Genomic DNA, 18315 nt, shown 5'->3' with positions numbered 1-18315 from the left:
CTATATACAAGGCCCATTGTAGATTGGTTCAATGTCCCCAAAATACTTTTACCTGTACAACTAGGATGATCATGGAAATCTCAACCAGAACATAACAGCTACTGGGAATAGTTTGGTGGCCACCATCCTTATCAGATAAGTTTCACATTTAAGCTCCAAAATATGGGAGCTACTTTGCATGGCATATTAGCAGGTGCATCCACGAGAGGCAATCACCACCACTGTAACTCTTCATGGAATGTCTCCAAGTCCTGAATTCATTACTCCTCTCCTCACTAAACCCAGGCCATGACACACCTAAGGTCACAATTCTCCTGAGGGATTTCCATCAATTGACTAACAATTATACTGAGTGCAAAATATTCAATATCCTGGACTTAAAAGTCCCAGAGGTATAGCCAGAAATTTTCCTGTGTCCCACCCAGTCCTACAGCCACTCAGACCTAAATAAACACACAGAGGCTTTATTAATTACAACTGCTTGGCCATTAGCTCAGGCCTCTCACTGACTAGCTCTTACAGTTAAACTCAGCCCATTTCTGTTAATCTATATGTTACCATGTGTTCTGTGGCTTTACCTATGTGCCATTATATGCTGCTCCCTGGATGGTGGGCTAGTGTCTCCTCACTCAGCCTCCCTCTTCCCAGAATTCTCCTTGTCTGCTTATACTGCCTATACTTCCTGCCTGGATACTGCCAATCAGCATTTTTATTAAACCAGTGTACAAAAGCATTATCCCACCATATTTCTCCTTTTCTGTTTAATTAAAAAGGAAGGTTTTAACATTAACATAGTAAAATTACATATAGCAAACAAGAGTTACAGTTACAATATCTAGTCTATTTGTATTTTGTAAAACTAAAGAAAATATTCTATCTATCCTATATTTGTGAGTCTAAAGTTTCATATCTAATTTATCTTTTATCACAGCCAAGGAAAATTATAACTATCTAGTCTTCAACTACATCAAAGACCTCAGAAGGATACAATATTACCTAAGTAAACAGGAAGAACATTGTAAGCAACTTCCCAAAATCTAGAATAACAGAGACAGCTGCCTGCCTGGACAGTCACCCAAAGTTCCTCTGCAATATTGGGGCATCCATCTTCAGCCTATAGGTTTGGAGTCTCTCAATCACTTTTCCCTGTGTCCTATAGAATATCTGGCAGTTTCTTTTGTGAAGCAGGAACCTGAAGGACCATCTCACCTTGCAAAGTTCAGTGGTTACCTTCCTGTGGGTCCTGCATGTTCAGTCAATACAACATTTTGTCAAGCAGTCCAGGCAAGAACAGTTTCTTGTCCAAATGGCTATTTTTGCCATGAAGAAGATCAACTCCATGTGGAGTGTCTTTGATGCCCATCTTTCTCTCTGAAGTAAATCAATGCTTCCAGGAGCAAACATGTCTCATTGTCCAGAAAGTCTAACTCTTTAAAACATTTTAAATGCCATATTCTGTAGGTCTTTGAAGTGTTTGAAGATTACCTACCTAATTGAATTATATCTATGTATACCTAGAAAACTTAACATGACTATAAGTTTGATTATCATAGAAGACTAATTATTAATCTTAATTATATGTTACAATTTCAAATGAGCTGCACAAACAGAATATCTTAAACAAGAGTAGAAATATATATACAGTATAACAAAATTAACTTTAAATTTGTATCAATAAACTAAAATCCATAGCAATGTAAAATATTTTTAAACAAGTTGTTCTTTAAAAGTAGATTCAACAATCTACCCTTTCATCCTATCATATCTATATCCTATGCCCCTTTTTCCTTTTAGAAAGATATTGACACCAAGCGGTGGTGGCGCACGTCTTTAATCCCAGCATTTGGGAGGCAGAGGCAGGCAGATAGGAGGATCTCTGTGAGTTCGAGGCCAGCCTGATCTACAGACTGAGTTCCAGAAAAGGCACAAAGCTCCACAGAGAAATCCTGTCTTGAAAAACCAAAAAAAAAAAAAAAAAAAAAAAGAAAGAAAGAAAGAAAGATATTGACTATGACTAATAACAATTTGTAATCAATCTCTAAACAAAGACAAATATCCATAATCCATTTTTTGGGAATGTGGTTGTAGTGTTCTAGGATACTTCCTACTGATAGGGTGCACTGGTAGTCTTATGGGGATCCTGAGGAAATTCAAGATAATGGTCAAGTCCTGGGAAGACCAGTTTTAACCTTTGTTGATAGGTACCATCTGTGCTGTGGGATGTTCTGTATGGCAAATGTTTTGCTCTGATTGGTTAGTAAATAAAGCACTGATTGGCCAGCAGTCAGGCAGGAGGAAGTATAGGTGGGGGACAAGGAGGAGAAGAATTCTGGGAAGTGGAAGGCTGAGGAAAGAGACACTGTCAGCCACCACCATAACAAGCAGCATGTGAAGATGCCAGTAAGCCATGAGCCACATGGCAAGGTATAGATTTATAGAAATGGATTAATTTAAGATATAAGAACAGTTAGCAAGAAGCCTGCTATGGCCATACGGTTTGTAAGCTGCTGTGGGATGGTCTGTATGTCAAGTGTGTTGCTGATTGGTCAGTAAATAAATCACTGATTGGCCATTGGCTAGGCAGGAAGTATAGGCGGGACAAGGAAAAGAATTCGGGGAAGTGGAAGGCTGAGAGAGAGACACTGCCAGCCGCCATGAGGACAAGGAAGATGTAAGGTACCAGTAAGCCATGAGCCATGTGGCAAAGTAAAGATTAATAGAAATGGGCTAAATATAAGAGTAAGAGCTAGACAATAACAGGCCTGAGCTAATGGCCAAGCAGTTTAAATAATGTAAGAGTCTGTGTGTTTATTTTATAAGTGGGCTCTGAGACTGGCGGGACTTGGTGGTGGGAGCTGGAGAGAAATTCTCCAGCAACAAATGGCGTCCAACGTGGTGGCAAGAGTTTCCACCTAAAAACTTAGAAAAAAGATTCTAAAACGGAACTAAAAACAGCTTCCTAATTGTCTCTCTCAAATGAGCGGCAGCTGCCGGTTTGAGCTACTGGCGGGTTCCTAGCATGCGCTCTCGACCTGCAGTATGGTGGGAATGAGGCCTCTGCAAGTAGCACTTTAAACTGTGTGGTGGATTTAGCCTTTGCTAGTACAAAACAAAAAAAGAGGTTTCTGGGCTACACGCTACTTTGGTAAAAGTGTAGACCCACTATTTCTGAGAGTTATGGCTCCCAGAGCTGGCGGAAAGCGGACCGCCTCCATGTTGGGAAGCTGAAGTGGGCGGAGCCAGCAGCCACTGCTCCGTTTCAGGCTTAGAAGGCTACAGTTTAAAAGGAATAGGCTCAAGCTAATATAAAAAAATAAGCCACATAAAGATGACTACCACACAGAGAATCTGGATTATGTTCTCTTTGATACTCATAACTGCAAAAAAACATTTGATTGTAAAAGCTGTTGAATTATGCCAAAATGTATATTTTAAAGGTAACTTGACTTCAAAATTTGGATATAAGGATATGTTGCTTTGGAAAAGAGTCTCTGCTCTTGTTTCCACAGAAAGCCAGAGACTATGGATTTGTTCCAGACTAAGATACATCAGGTTTGACCAGCCAAGACCCCCTGAAAGGTCTCCAATGACACCATGGCCCAGATGATTCAACATCCAGAATGGTTTCAAGTCAACTGGCTCAGATATACAGCCTCACGGACTACTCCATGATCCTAAAATTGTCTTTCTGTCTCCAGAAGATACAGCACCCCCCTCCAGCAGGAAGTAGTAAGAGAAGCTACGCCCAAATTCCCAAATATACCAAGCTGGCTTTAGAGATGGAATTGGCTCACTCCCCCTCTAAACCCAGACATATTGCTCAAAAAAAAAAAAAAAATGGTTAAGAGATTCTTATGTCCCAAATCAGAAGAGCCCTCTGATATGGGACAGACAAAAAAAAATATTTTTATTTAAAGCAGGTTGATTATAAATACAATCTCTTTCTAAAGAAAAAAAGGGGATAGTTTAGATATGATAGGATGAAAGGGTAGATTAATGAACCTACTTTTAAAGAGTAACAACTTGTTTAAAATGTTTTACATCGCTATAGATTTTAGTTTATTGATACAAATTTAAACTTAATTTTGTTATACTGTATATATATTTCTATTCTTGTTTGAGGTATTATGTTTATGTAACTCATTTAAAATTGTAATGGATAATTAAAAAATAGATTAATAGTTAGTCATCTATGATAATATTTGTAGCCATGTTAGTTAAGTCTTCTAGGTATACATAGATATATTTCAGATAGATAGGTAGTCTTCAAACACTTCAAAGACCTACAGAATATGGCATTTAAAATGTTTTAAAAGTTTAGACTTTTTGGACAGTGAGACATGTCTGCTCCTGACAGCACCGATTTACTTCAGAGAGGAGGATGGGCATCGAAGACACTCCATATGGAGTTTATCTTCACCTTGACAATAATAGCCATTTGGGCAAGAAACTGTTCTTGCCTGGACTGCTTGATCAACTGGACATGCAGGACCCATAGAAAGGTGATCACTGAACTTTGCTTGACAAAATGGTCCTTCAGGTTCCTGCTTTGCAGAGAAAACTGCCAGACATTCTACAGGACACAGAGAAAAGTGAATAAGAGACTCTAGGCCTGTGGGCTGAAGACAGATGCCCCAACTTTACAAGAGAACTTTGAATGACTGTCCAGGCTGCCAGCTGTCTCTGTCTACCCTACAAGACTCCTAAAAGTTGCTTATATCCTTCTCCATTTCTCAGGTAGTAGTATATCCTTCTGAGGTCTTTGATGTGGTTAAAGACTAGATACTTACAATTTTCCTTAGTTATAATAAAAGATAAGTTAGATATAAAACCTTAAACTTACAAATATAAGATAGATAGGATCTCTTCTTTAATATTGTAACTGTAATTCTTGCTTGATAATTGTTTTGTTATATATAATTTTACTATGTTAAAGTTAAAACCTTCCTTTTTAAGAAAAGAAAAGGGGAAGTGCTGTGGGATGGTCTGTATGTCAAGTGTGTTGCTGATTGGTCAGTAAATAAATCACTGATTGGCCATTGGCTAGGCAGGAAGTATAGGCGGGACAAGGAAAAGAATTCGGGGAAGTGGAAGGCTGAGAGAGAGACACTGCCAGCCGCCATGAGGACAAGGAAGATGTAAGGTACCAGTAAGCCATGAGCCATGTGGCAAAGTAAAGATTAATAGAAATGGGCTAAATATAAGAGTAAGAGCTAGACAATAACAGGCCTGAGCTAATGGCCAAGCAGTTTAAATAATGTAAGAGTCTGTGTGTTTATTTTATAAGTGGGCTCTGAGACTGGCGGGACTTGGTGGTGGGAGCTGGAGAGAAATTCTCCAGCAACAGTAAGCAATATAAGTCTCTGTGTTTACTTGGTTGGGTCTGAGAGGCTGTGGGACTGGCGGTAGACAGAGATTTGTCCTGACTGTGGGCCAGGCAGGAAAACTCTAGCTACACATCTGTTGAGGTTCAGTAGGTCTGGCTTGATCAAATCTGATCCATCTTAACCTGGAACAAATCCATAGCCTCTTGCTTCCTGTGGAAACAAAAACAGAGCCTCCTCTCCAAAGTAGCATATCCTTAGATCCAAATATTGAAGTTAAAATACCTTTAAAATATACATATTGGTTTAACTTAGCAGCCTTTACAATCAAATGTCTCTCTGTAGTTAAAAATATCAAAGACAACACAATCCAGATTATCTGTGTAATATCCATCTTTACATGGCTTATTTTTTATATTATTTTTACTTTGTCTTTAAAGAGTTTACTTTTTAAAACTTTCTATTTCTTTATATAACTACCTATATTTCTTTTCCTCTCTCTTCCAAGCCTACGTATATTTTTATATATATTGTAAACAATTTAAAGTCTTATTCCATCTGAATCTGCCTTATTGTGAATCTATTGCTTTAAACTACAGCATTACTAGGACTGAAATGGCAGCTTTGACTGCTGGCTCTGCCTTCCTCAGCTTTCCAACATGGCAGAACTTCATTTACCACCAGCTCTAGGGTAACCATGCTCTCTGCTGACTCTGGGAGGCAGTAGGTCCATGCTTCTACATCCAGCATCATGTAGCCCAGAAACTTTTTTTTTTAATAGCAAAAGCTAAATCTATCACGCAGCATATTGTGTGGCTTGGAAATGTCTCTGTATACCAGGGCAAGAACCGCCAAGCTGCTTGGCTCAAGCACCGGCACTGTGAAACCTTCATAGAATAGCTCAAATCCACATGCCAGGCATCTCTACATCATAGATTTCCTGAGAGAAACAACCAGGAAGCTGTTCTTGGCTCCATTTTAGAACCCTTTTTTAAAGCTTTCTTAGGTTTTGGGTGGAAATTCTTGCCTCACGTCTGGGTGCCATTTGTAGCCATAAGTTTTCCTGTGTCTCTCCCAGTCCCATAGCTGCTCAGACCCAAATAAACACACACAGGCTAATATTACTTTTAAACTATGGCCATGGCAGGCTTCTTCTTGTCATCTAGTTCTTATATCTTAAATTAACCCATTTCTATAAATCTATACTTAGCCATGTGACATGTGTCTTACTGGTACTTTTACATCTTGCTTCTCATGGCAGTGGCTGGCAGCAAATCCTCTGCTTTGTCTTTCTCCTCCCTCTCTCTCTAGTTAGAATGTCCCACCTAACCTTATTCTGCCTCACCATTGGCCAAACAGCTTTATTTATCAACCAATCAGAGCAACATATATTCACAGCATACAGAAAGACATTCCCATCACAGAGGAAAGCCCTGGGATTAATAAGGAAGGAGCCAATGTCCAAAAGGATCCAGTTGTTTCTTGGCTATGTCCATAGACATTTAGCATTTCCTGCATGCAACACAAGGCAAGTCCTCAAAGGAATAGGACCTAACCATGTCACCACTGGAGAAACTGAATGGACAGCAAATGTCATTCATGCCCCATCTAGAAGAATATATGTTTGTTCTCTTTTCCAAAGGAAAAGCACACCACGTTAGGCCAGCTGACCTCAGGAAGGAAAAAAAAAAAGCTGAGTTTAATTACTTTCACTGTCCACCACCATCTAACATTCATCATTTGTTTTTCCAACTCAATTCTGGGGTCATGAGGTACCAGAAGAAATAGAATATGACTCTTCAGTCATAGTAATTGAGAATTAAGGCTCACCAAGAACACAGCCTCCATTTGCTTAGAATACTGTGGTGGTATTATGTTCCCCAATATATTGTGCGTACCAATAAACTTATCTGTGGTCAGAGAACAGAACACCCACTAGATACAGAGGCCAGAAAATGGTGACAAACACACTTTTAATCCTAGCATTCCTAAGGCAGAGATCCATCAGGGTCTCTGTGAGTTTAAAGCCACACTGGAAACAGCCAGGCATGGTGACTCACGCCTTTAATCCCAGGAAGTGATGGCAGGAAACAGAAAGATATATAAGGTGTGAGGACCAGGAACTAGAGCCTGGTTAAGCTTTTAGGCTCTGAGCAATAGTTCAGCTGAGATTCATTCTGGATGAGGACTCAGAGGCTTCCAGTTTGAGGAAACAGGATTGGCAGAGAAGTTGGCGAAGTGAGGTTAGCTATGGCTAGTTCTGTTTTTTGATCTTTCAGTGTTCACCCCAATACCTGGCTCCAGGTTTATTTTTATTAATAAGACCTTTTAAGGTTCATGTTACATCTGGTGACCAGCATTCATAGTACAAATTTACAAAAAAGCTGCTTGCCTGTGGCCTTGTGGGCCCCAGCTCAGTCCTGAGCTACATTCAGCCAGTTGTGGTGGCACATGCCCATAGGATTTGCTGAAGGAAGCAGAGGCAGGAGGATCCCAAGTTTGAGGCCAGCCTGGGAGGCTTGTTAAGGAGAAGCTGCAGCCAGGGCCAAGCCACAAACAGTGGCAGTGAGACCATGGAGGCAGAGGCTGCTGCTCAGAGTTGCTGGCTGCTTCTCATCCTGTTGGTGACTGCAGTGATGCTGCTACCTGGGATGAAGTGTTTACTGCTGCTTGTTCAGAGAACAATTGCCAGGATCATCATGTTACAAGAAAGCATTGCCAAAGGTTAGTTTTGAAAAGTTTGGCAAGACAAATGGTGGGGGGAAATTGCTGTGAAGATTTTCTCTTCTAGGGAAGAACATTCATGGTTCCAAGAGACAGACATTTATCAGACTGTGATTGCTCCAAACTACAGAGGAGGGAAAAAAATTCTGCAGGGAACCATGACCACGCCTAACAGCAACTTTGAAATTTTCAAAAAGGTGACAGGATCCCACAATGATGATTCCACATGATCTATGGTAAAGCCATTAAGCTGATTAACACCATGAAAAGATTAACTTTGGACTATAAACTGCTCAGGACAATTTCCAGATGGCTAACTGAGATGATTCAGATTCACAAACTACTCCAGGAAGGACTTGAGACAAGCCCTACATTTTCCCATTATGCAAAGACTGGACAACAAATGATACAGCTACCTCTCACAGGACTTGCCTATTAATACAAAAATTTTCATTTCAGGATTCCCTAAAGATGTCTTCACCCCCAGAAAGCAGGAAGTAATTTTAAGAACATGACACCCACATTCCCAAGAGGTGGGGTGGGTGTTTTTGGTCGTTCAGTGGCTTATGGATAATTGTCATTGTTTATGATGGTTGGTTACAAATTGTTAATTGTTAATGGTAAAAAAAAAAAAAGCACTTAACAAAGGAGATTAGATACAGGGTTCTTGTTTGAAAAAAAAAAAGAAAAAGAAAAAAGAAGATATAGAAAAGGGTAGATGATTGAATCTACTCTAAAAAAATGGAAGATATAGAAATGATAAAGATAAAGAAAAGATAAAAGGTAGATTTTTGGATCTACTTAGAAAAAAAGAGAATATGGATATGATAAGATAAAAGGGAGATTATTGAATCTACTTTTAAAAAGGAACTACTTGTTTTAAATAGGATAAGCAATGAAAATTTTTTGTCTGAATCTGTCAAATGTTAATGGACTACACATTGTTAATGTAATTCTTTTTTTTTTTTTTATTTTGGTTTTTCGAGACAGGGTTTCTCTGTGTAGCTTTGTGCCTTTCCTAGAACTCACTTGGTAGCCCAGGCTGGCCTCGAACTCACAGAGATCCGCCTGGCTCTGCCTCCCGAGTGCCGGGATTAAAGGCGTGCACCACCACCACTGTTAATGTAATTCTTGACTATATATATTGTATATACTTATTGGATATAGTTTTTCTTATACTAGTTATAAGCTTTTTTAATTTTAGACAAAAACGGGGAAATGTAGTGATATTGTGTTCCCCAACATATTGTGCATACCAATAAACTTATCTGGGGTCAGAGAACAGAACACCCACTAGATACAGAGGCCAGAAAATGGTGACACACACACCCTTAATCCTAACATTCCAGAGGCAGAGATCCATCAGGGTCTCTGTGAGTTTAAAGCCACACTGGAAACAGCCAGGCATGGTGACTCATGCCTTTAATCCCAGGAAGTGATGGCAGGAAGCAGAAAGATATATAAGGTGTGAGGACCAGGAACTAGAGCCTGGTTAAGCTTTTAGGCTTTTGAGCAGCAGTTCAGCTGAGATTCATTCTGGATGAGGACTCAGAGGCTTCCAGTTTGAGGAAACAGGATTGGCTGAGAAGTTGGCAAAGTGAGGTTAGCTGTGGCTAGTTCTGTTTCTCTGATCTTTCAGTGTTCACCCCAATACCTGGCTCCAGGCTTGTTTTTATTAATAAGACCTTTTAAGATTCAAATTACAGAATACTTGCTTTGCTAGTGCTGCACAGGAAGAAGAAAAGTCAGGGAAATACTGAAGGAGAATTGTATCATTATCTTTATTAAATCACTGTTTGTAAGACTGTATCAAAGAGGGGGATATAGATACAGGGGTCATTTGTATGGAGTCCTGCAATAAGGGAGCTTCATTTCATATGTAGATGGATCGGTAAATTTTACAGTAAGAAGCAGAGTGAACCTTGATAGATAGAAATTTATTAAGAAGCATGGGATAAAGAGAATTCTGGCTAAGGGGTCTTAGATATATAGAAAACTACTTCCTGGACTTATCCCTCCATGATGCCCATGCCGGTAAGGTTACTAAGACCCAATATCCAGTCTCTGAAGTCAAACACTAGGAAGCTGAAATGAGATCTGACTATGCTGGTGATTTTTTACGAGTTGAGGATACAATTCTAGTACCTGCCCTACATGCTTGAGCCAAAAGATAGTGCTAAATAAGATATGTCAAAGGAATACATACACAGTAATGTAAATATACTATTTTTCTGAACATACACATCTATGTCAAAGTTAAATGCGTCAGATAGGTAAGCTTGAAGCTTATCAACTGCATATAATAAGAGAAAAGGACCATAACTATGAAAGCCTGTGTTGAAATGGTGCTGTGAGCATTCAGCATATTGAGGCACTGAACATTATGAAAGTGTATTCCTGTAACTGGAGACATGGTCACCTTGATGTCTCTGACACAGTTGCAGGGAAGCTGGTATAAGACTGAGGTGCTGGACAAGGGAGAGTCACAGTCCAGTACAATAGAGTGGAGCAGTACAAGGGGCCATCACTCTGCACAGAGAGGCCAAGAACTGAAACTGGGTGAATCCATATCAACTAAAAATATCAAATCCAAGAGTTTTCATATAATCTTTCAGACTAGGGTTGGTGATGTATAAATAGAACCCTGTAAGCAGACCACAATCAGTGATGGAAAACCATCCATCAGAGAGGAACCACCCACTATTTCTCCAAGAACAGCAGTATCACAGTCAGTTCTGTCTTCAAGATGAATACCATGTTTAACCATAAAAAAGTCACCTTACAAATATAGGAAATGTAGACACTACATTTGAATTTAACTTTTATTTTAAAGACTTCATTTGGGACAGTGAAAAAATTAAAATCAAGTCACTACAGGAATTCTTAACACAAATCAGTGCAGAGCATCAATTACAGCAGCAGTCATTTGTTACTAGAGGAAACATACCACAGATTGGACACCCTACCCTAGCTTTTCAATGACTCAAGTGTCTCCTGAACACAGCAGGGTGGTCACTTTGAAGAGGATGGAGTGTCATTCTGACTGACATGTAGGGCGGAGACAGGACCGGTCCAGCCAGTCTCTCCTGGGGCTGAGCAGGATGGTGAGTGGAGATGGCCCAGACCTCCCCTGTCCACCAGAGAGAAGCACACTGAGCCTGGAGGCTTGTCAAAGCAGGAACTTTATTGCATCAGGAGTGAATTTATATAGGTTGGGGTGATGGGGGGATGGGGTGAGGATAGTGGGCCAATGAGATGATGCTATCTCAGCAGTTACTAGGCAGAATCCATTCTAGGTCGGGTAGTGCTGAGTCACTCTTATGCCGGTGTCATGTCCTAGGACAGGTCACAAAACTTGAGATAGGCTCAGAAAGCTACACTGGGCCCCATGCCCCGGCCTTATGGAGCCCAACAATGGAGTTCTTCTATATGTGTTGCCCTAATATCTTCCCTTCCTTCTTACCCCTAGGCAGCTCACAATATGGGGTACATGGCATAGGAAGCAATTCCACAGTAGTTGTTCTGATCTCTGGGAATCTTTATGTAGCCATTTTCTCCCCAGTTTTCACCATGGCTGAAAGAAATCAGGTTTTCCATTTAGTAAAAAAGACACAGCAGAGTGGAATTTTACAATAACTCCGAATTTGAGTACAGAGCCAGAGGCCAATTTAATAGAAAGCATCAGAAAAGGCAGAGTCAATTCCAGAGTACCAAGATTTATCTCACAGAGAACAGTAAAAATAATAGCAGGGAGAATTAGGACATATCCCACCCACAGGTTGTTCAGAAATAACCAATGAGAAATAGAAAATCAATGATGCAAATATTATATTGATTCCCAAGGAAATCAATGACAGATTCTGAACTCTATGTTCATACATTATATGTTAGCTGCTCCAGACAAAGACAGGAACCAGACAGTAAAGCCAGATCCCACAACTGGAAGGTCTGGAGTTGGAGTCCGAGTTCCACTTAAAGCCAGAATGAGGCTGAAGGTGTGTCTCAGTGACTAGGAGCACTTGGAGTTCTTCCACAGGACAAAAGTTCCCACCCAGCACAGTACCCAAGTCAGTGAGCTCACAATCCCTGTAACTGGAGCTGTAGGGAATGTGGCATCTTCATCTGGTCTGCATGAGCATCTGCCTACACACAGCCGTCATTCATACACACACACACAACAAATAAAAATAACAGTAAAAGAAAACTAGGATGTTTTTTGCAGCCAATCTGTAATTGCAGAAGTCAAGACATAACTGGAACAAACTGGATAAGCACACTAACAAAAATAGAAAACTCTAGGATCAGTGACACTCTCTTCCTCAATATAGAGGAACTGAGGCAAACAACTGTTATCAGCATCAGGCCTACACACACACACACACACACACACACACACCACATTTAAACAATAAAAAAGGAAAGAAAATGTTCCTTTCTCAACTTAATTGTAACCACACTTTCTGTGACAATATAAACTATAACAACAAACCAGAAAGTCCATTTGAAACCTAAAATACCAATAATTTCAGCACTTTATACCTGTTCTTTAACAGCCAATATTTCTTGCCCTCTGACTCTCTGCCTTCATAGCCAAAGCCAACCAACAGCAAACCATGGTTAGGAGAATCACGTGTGCAATTAGGCTCATAGTATATACCTGAAAAATAAGATCGAGGGAGTGAAAGGCTCCAGTAACCTGATAATGATCATGGTCAACAACAGTAAGTGAGGTATTTTATAACTGGACTAAAAAGACAGAAAGTCCTTCCCTACACTCGTATAGGATGCATGACTCTTTCACATCTTATGTTTTCACTAATAGAACCCTATTCCAGGAAATTGTAACTGAACATAAATAACTTAATTTAAGGCACTCTTTAGAATACAGTTCTAGAAAGACAGTCACTCCACATCTTAAAAATATACCAAGTGAGGAAAGAAAAATGAGTAAAGTTAAACAAGAATGATAAATAATGAAGTCCTCACATGCACAGAGATGTCATGTCACATAGTAACAACATATGATTATTGTACAGACAAGTGAAAAATGTACAAACACTAAATCTCACATCAAATTTTATACAATATTAGGACATCAACCTGGCATGTCCCCAAGGGTCACAAGCATTCTTCATTAATATCTAGAAAAACACATACTTACCTCCCTTATACTTTTTAAAAGATTCATGTTGAGCATCAATTGCAACAGCAATAGGCCCATGAGTTACTAAAGCATTCATTAGGGCTTCTTCATTCCTTGGGACAACCAAAAAGCGGGTGACCTTAACAACAGAACGTTCAGGACGGTACCTGCAGAGCTTTTCCTTTAAAACGTAAAGAGTTAAAAGACTTGGTTACTTCCATCTACCTTCTGAAGAGCAAGAGTCAGAAGCCTAACACTCAGCACTTTGCGGTGGACCATCCCCACAACTGGACTGTTATAAATCATTCCAGGAAGTGAAATGTTACTGGGAGATTTGGAACTGAAAAATCATCTCTCATGTCTTCAATGACACCTCATAGGTCTTCCTATCCATAAGAAATTTTTATGGCGCAGAAACCTGTATTATATGTGAAATGGTTTGCACATTCTCCATGTGCATAGAAGCAGGAGCAGCTACATGGAACCCTGGAATCAGGCAACCATGCAATGGTGGACACGGCAATGGCAGCAGTGGTGATGTGCAGAGAGATTCTACATTCAATGTGAATTCTGAAGGAAATGGATTATTATTTCTGCCATTTTCCCCTTGCCCTAGCCAAAATGAAATGACATCCCAGGAAGCCCACTCACCTTTGCTTCATATGGATAGGTTGCCTCGGCCTCCAGACCTCCATTGTGCTTCACATATAGGAAGGCACCATAAGGTTTGCCTCCTTTACAGCCTTCAGTGCCAAAAGATCTAGAACAGTCTATTAGGTTCTGTACACTCAGTGGGATCAGTTTGCCTGTTTTCTTGAACAGCTGTCCTTCTATGCAAGCAGCCACAGCAAAAGCCCAACAAGCACCACAACCTAGCTGAGCAGAGAAGAAAAAACTGTCATCCACAAATAAATACTAACTGCAATAATAACTCAAGCTATTGAATTCTTTATCAAAAATGAACTATTAGCATTTGATGGATGCCTAGGAAACATCAGTCTCCACGGGGAGGTAGGTGTTTCATGCCCCAATGGTTAGCCACACATACACACACAGATGCACAAAAGACCATGATCTATTGGATGCCTAATGTGATAAATGTCCTTAATGGAATAAATTAAACCTGGAGAGAAATAAAGTGGGGCCACTAAGTAGAGGTTTAAAACTAAGTCGTGCATAGAAATGATAGGTATGCGTTCTATAGCTGTACGTTCTATAGCTGTATGGGCCCTATAATTGGTAAGGCATGGATTAGGGATTCCTCATTCCTTGGGACAACCAAGAAATATTTGTTACTAGCAATTGAATGCTAAGGACAATATAAAAATATGTTTGGTGAATAGCATGTTATACCACAGTTAAATAAGATAGACATGTTTATAACTTGTTGCATCCCAGTAGTTGAGGAAGACAGTCATGTGATGTTATAATACCTGTCTCCGCACAGGAGTCACATAGCCTTGTGTTCTCCAGTCCAAAGTTTTGGGGATTTTGGGATCGCCTCGTTTCTGGATGCGTTTCCCATTCCTTAGAGTCAGAACTGAACTCTCCATCATCATTTTCCTCATTTCTTCACCAGTCTTCAAGGAAAGTACATAAAATCTCAATTTAAACAACAGAGGAGAAAATAAAAAAGTGTGAAACAGTTTGAGTCATACTGACCATGTCACCAAATTCGTTCATCTCTACAGTGAAGTTGTTCATCCCCAGGCCATTCCCCTCACTGTGCATTTTGATCATTTTCACATTTTCTTCCCATACTGCTCTCTTCTGTCTTTCTTCCTCCTGGAAATAAACATAATGAATGTCATTTATTTCCAATTATATCCCTGCACTACCTGGCCAAGTCGACTTCCTGCTGCATATGCATAGAGCTCATGGAGAGGGATCTTGGGACACTAAAGCAAGCCACTCTCAACACCCTGATGAGCAGAGACAGTGGCCACCTTGTGTTCATGCCGTGTTACACTAATACCTCAAGTAGGAGTGGCATCTATGACCTCTATTAAATCCATGAACCCCAAACAGCAATGAACATGCTCTACAAGGACCCTCTGTGTGTCCATGTGACCTACTTGGGTGTATGTTTTCTCATAGCTCCTCTTCCACTCCTCCCACTCAGCATCCAAACTGTAATCTGGTTTTGGAGCACCTGAGGCTACTCCCAAACACAGGATGACCAAGAAGACAGCAGGAGTCATGTCTTAAGTACCTACAGAGCAAAGAAAAATGAATAGGAGAATAAACCAACACTCTTGAAAAATTAAGCCACCTATGCTGGCTAAAATTATTCCAACTACTCTCTCAAATATTTACTCAAAGATTTTTTTAAATGACTAAATATGAGTTTGGACTGGAGATGCCATGGATGGCACTTAGTTTTTACATAAAATTGCAGAGCATGTGGGAAAAATTCTAGAAATTCATGGAATCGGCCATGTACTGCCAATTGACATGATCAGAAAGGTAACTGGACAGCAAAATTCAAATCCTATATAACTAGGGGTCTTGCAACAGTTAACCAAGTATTTGTAATGATAGAAAACTTCTCTGATGTGGCATTTGATCTGAACTAAAAGATTTTCCCTGGAGCTGGGGGTCACATTGCATCACATCCCTTCTTAATACAAAGCAGGAGATGGGCTTTGTTTGAAACATTCCCTCTAGAAAGAAAACATCCTAGACTATCCCTCCTTCCTATGGGGGAGTTCAAAGTTACTATTAGTTGACCCCATCATTGGGACTTGGCCACACATTCATTACTTCCATGAGAAAAGGCTCAGATAGAAAAGCCACTGGAATCCATAGCCACCAGTGCTGATAGGGTGCTAGATAAAGACTTCTTAGGATTCAGAATCAGGACAAGCTGCATCTCATAAACCATGTTCTAGACTAGAGACATGCAACCTTATACTTCTGTACATAACAATCATGAAAAGACGCTTCTGTCTAGTGGTGATGTTCAAGAAAATTATCTCTGTAGGCTCAAAATGAGATGAACATAACCCTGGTGTGCATGATATCAGCTGTCACTGTTTCTGGCCAGAACCAGATTTGCACTGAATTGGAACCTATACGAACCTGGACATATGGTTTTCTGTCGGGCTTCTCCACCCTTTTCTACCTCTACACAGAAAGGCTGCTGAAGTTGAGAAGATATTCTCATTACTGGAGATCTGTCTGACTCTCTATGGTCTCTCAAGGCTTCTCCTCCAAGATCAATTCCCTTTCTGTCTTGGTAGAAGCAGGGCCTCACCTTGGTGAGTGCTGTTTCCTCAGCACACTCCAGAAGCTCTTCAGAGGTAGCTGAGATGTCAGAATCTGGCCCAGCAATACCTTGCTCAGGCTTTAAATCCCAAGTCTGTCTAGTCAGCCCTTTCCATCAACATTTCCCTTCTTCCGATTGGCTATGGGGATAACCAGATCGGGCCTCGAGGCTTCTAATGAGATTTGATCTCACCTGTCCTGGAGGGGTGGGTGTGAGCTGCTTCCTGTGGACCATGGGGAGTTGAACTTGTGGACCTTCAGAGAGGAAGTTATGGAATCAGCCTTTAGGCTGTGGATCACACAATAGCCTGCCATTTAACTCAATAGTAAGTATAAATTGAGGTTAGGATGTTTCCTGGAAAAAGCTGTGTAGGATTTCAGCATAGTACTTAATTTAGAATAAGAAGTGTAGGTTGCCACCATGGAGTGGACTCTCAGCATATTCTACTCTTATAGTTCATGTTTACTTCACAGCTACATTGGGATCCTGTGAGAACACTAACTTTGGCATGTATTCTTTTCAATGTCACAGAGGAACACAGATAGTACTTGTAAGAAGCCTAATGGAGGGGTGATTCCATATAGGAAGTGTTCAAGACCAAAGCAAGGAGAGAAATATAAGTCTTAGTGTGCATGGTCTCAAGAAACTATCTGACATTTCTCTATTTGAGGTTAAGTTGAACACCCATTGCCAAACACCATCAGACCTGTCAATATATTCATTCAGTAACACATCTATCACCAGAAATTTCAACATACATTATAGATATAAATCTCAGTGGCCTTCAGGACACAATCATTGTTGTACAAACATCACCAAGTAGATCTCTGAGAAGATTTCATCCACTTTTGGGAAGCTACAGACTAATGAAACAATAATCCTCTATTCACTGTCCTCAACCTTAGCACCCCTCACTTCATTTTCTCTGTTTAGGATTTTGCCTTCTACCATACACAGAGTGTTTTTCTTTACCTAGGCATGGTAGAGGTAGTTTCCACCATACCAGTATTGAAAGAGGAGCCATTAGGAAATAAATCAGTACCCCCGTACCGCTGTGGGATGTTCTGTGTGGCAAATGTGTTGCTCTGACTGGCTGGTAAATAAAACACTGATTGGCCAGTAGTCAGGCAGGGGGAATTGTAGGCAGGACAAGAAGGAGAATAAAGCTGGGAAGTGGAAGGCTGAGTCAGAGTCACTGCCAGCCGCCATGATAACAAACAGCATGTGAAGATGCCGGTAAGCCATGAGCCACATGGCAAGGTATAGATTTATAGAAATGGATTAATTTAAGCTGTAAGAACAGTTAGCAAGAAGCCTCTTATGGCCATACAGTTTGTAAGCAATATAAGTCTCTGTGTTTACTTGGTTGGGTCTGACGACTGTAGGACAGGCGGGTGACAAAGATTTGTCCTGACTGTGGGCCAGGCAGGAAAGCTCTAGCTACACCATACCTACTGTCAAATTATCCTCTTTTAATCAAGTTATGTAATTTTCTGTTAAGTGAACACAAATATATTCTGTTTCTGTATTCAATGTGGCATTTAGTTGGTTCCTTTGATTAGGGAAAAAGTATATGATACCTATTTACCCTATATCCTACACTAGCAAATTTGCACAAAATCTAAATTCAACCAATACATTTCTAAATGTAATAGAAAGAGGGATGAATATTTATGTCATATAGAGTAGCCCAGTATAATGGCCATAAGTCTTTTAAATGCCTAAATATTCATTACTTGCTTAATAAACCTGGACTGCTCCATTTAGAGTTTTGAGTCTCTGCTAACAATGTCTATGCACATCCTTCTGTTATCTCATTTCCTTCAAGAATACTGATAAGTCAAGTCACCACAAAT

At 40.2% G+C, this 18315-nt stretch overlaps 1 protein-coding gene across 1 annotated transcript; it reads right to left on the bottom strand.

Annotated features, from left to right (window-relative positions):
* Positions 1-11314: 11314 nt before the first annotated feature.
* Positions 11315-15473, bottom strand: LOC131910249 (cathepsin 7-like). Its single transcript, XM_059262224.1, has 7 exons — positions 15267-15473; positions 14854-14976; positions 14625-14771; positions 13843-14067; positions 13210-13372; positions 12588-12705; positions 11315-11622 (listed from the first exon to the last, which is right to left on the bottom strand). The coding sequence occupies exons 1-7, from the start codon at positions 15390-15392 to the stop codon at positions 11523-11525; spliced, it is 1002 nt and encodes a 333-aa protein (XP_059118207.1). The 5' UTR covers positions 15393-15473; the 3' UTR covers positions 11315-11522.
* Positions 15474-18315: the final 2842 nt, after the last annotated feature.

Source organism: Peromyscus eremicus, chromosome 5, assembly GCF_949786415.1.
Source record: "Peromyscus eremicus chromosome 5, PerEre_H2_v1, whole genome shotgun sequence".
Taxonomy (NCBI): Eukaryota; Metazoa; Chordata; class Mammalia; order Rodentia; family Cricetidae; genus Peromyscus; species Peromyscus eremicus.
The sequence above is the reverse complement of the archived record's forward strand: the minus strand, read 5'-3'. Positions and strand labels throughout refer to the sequence as shown.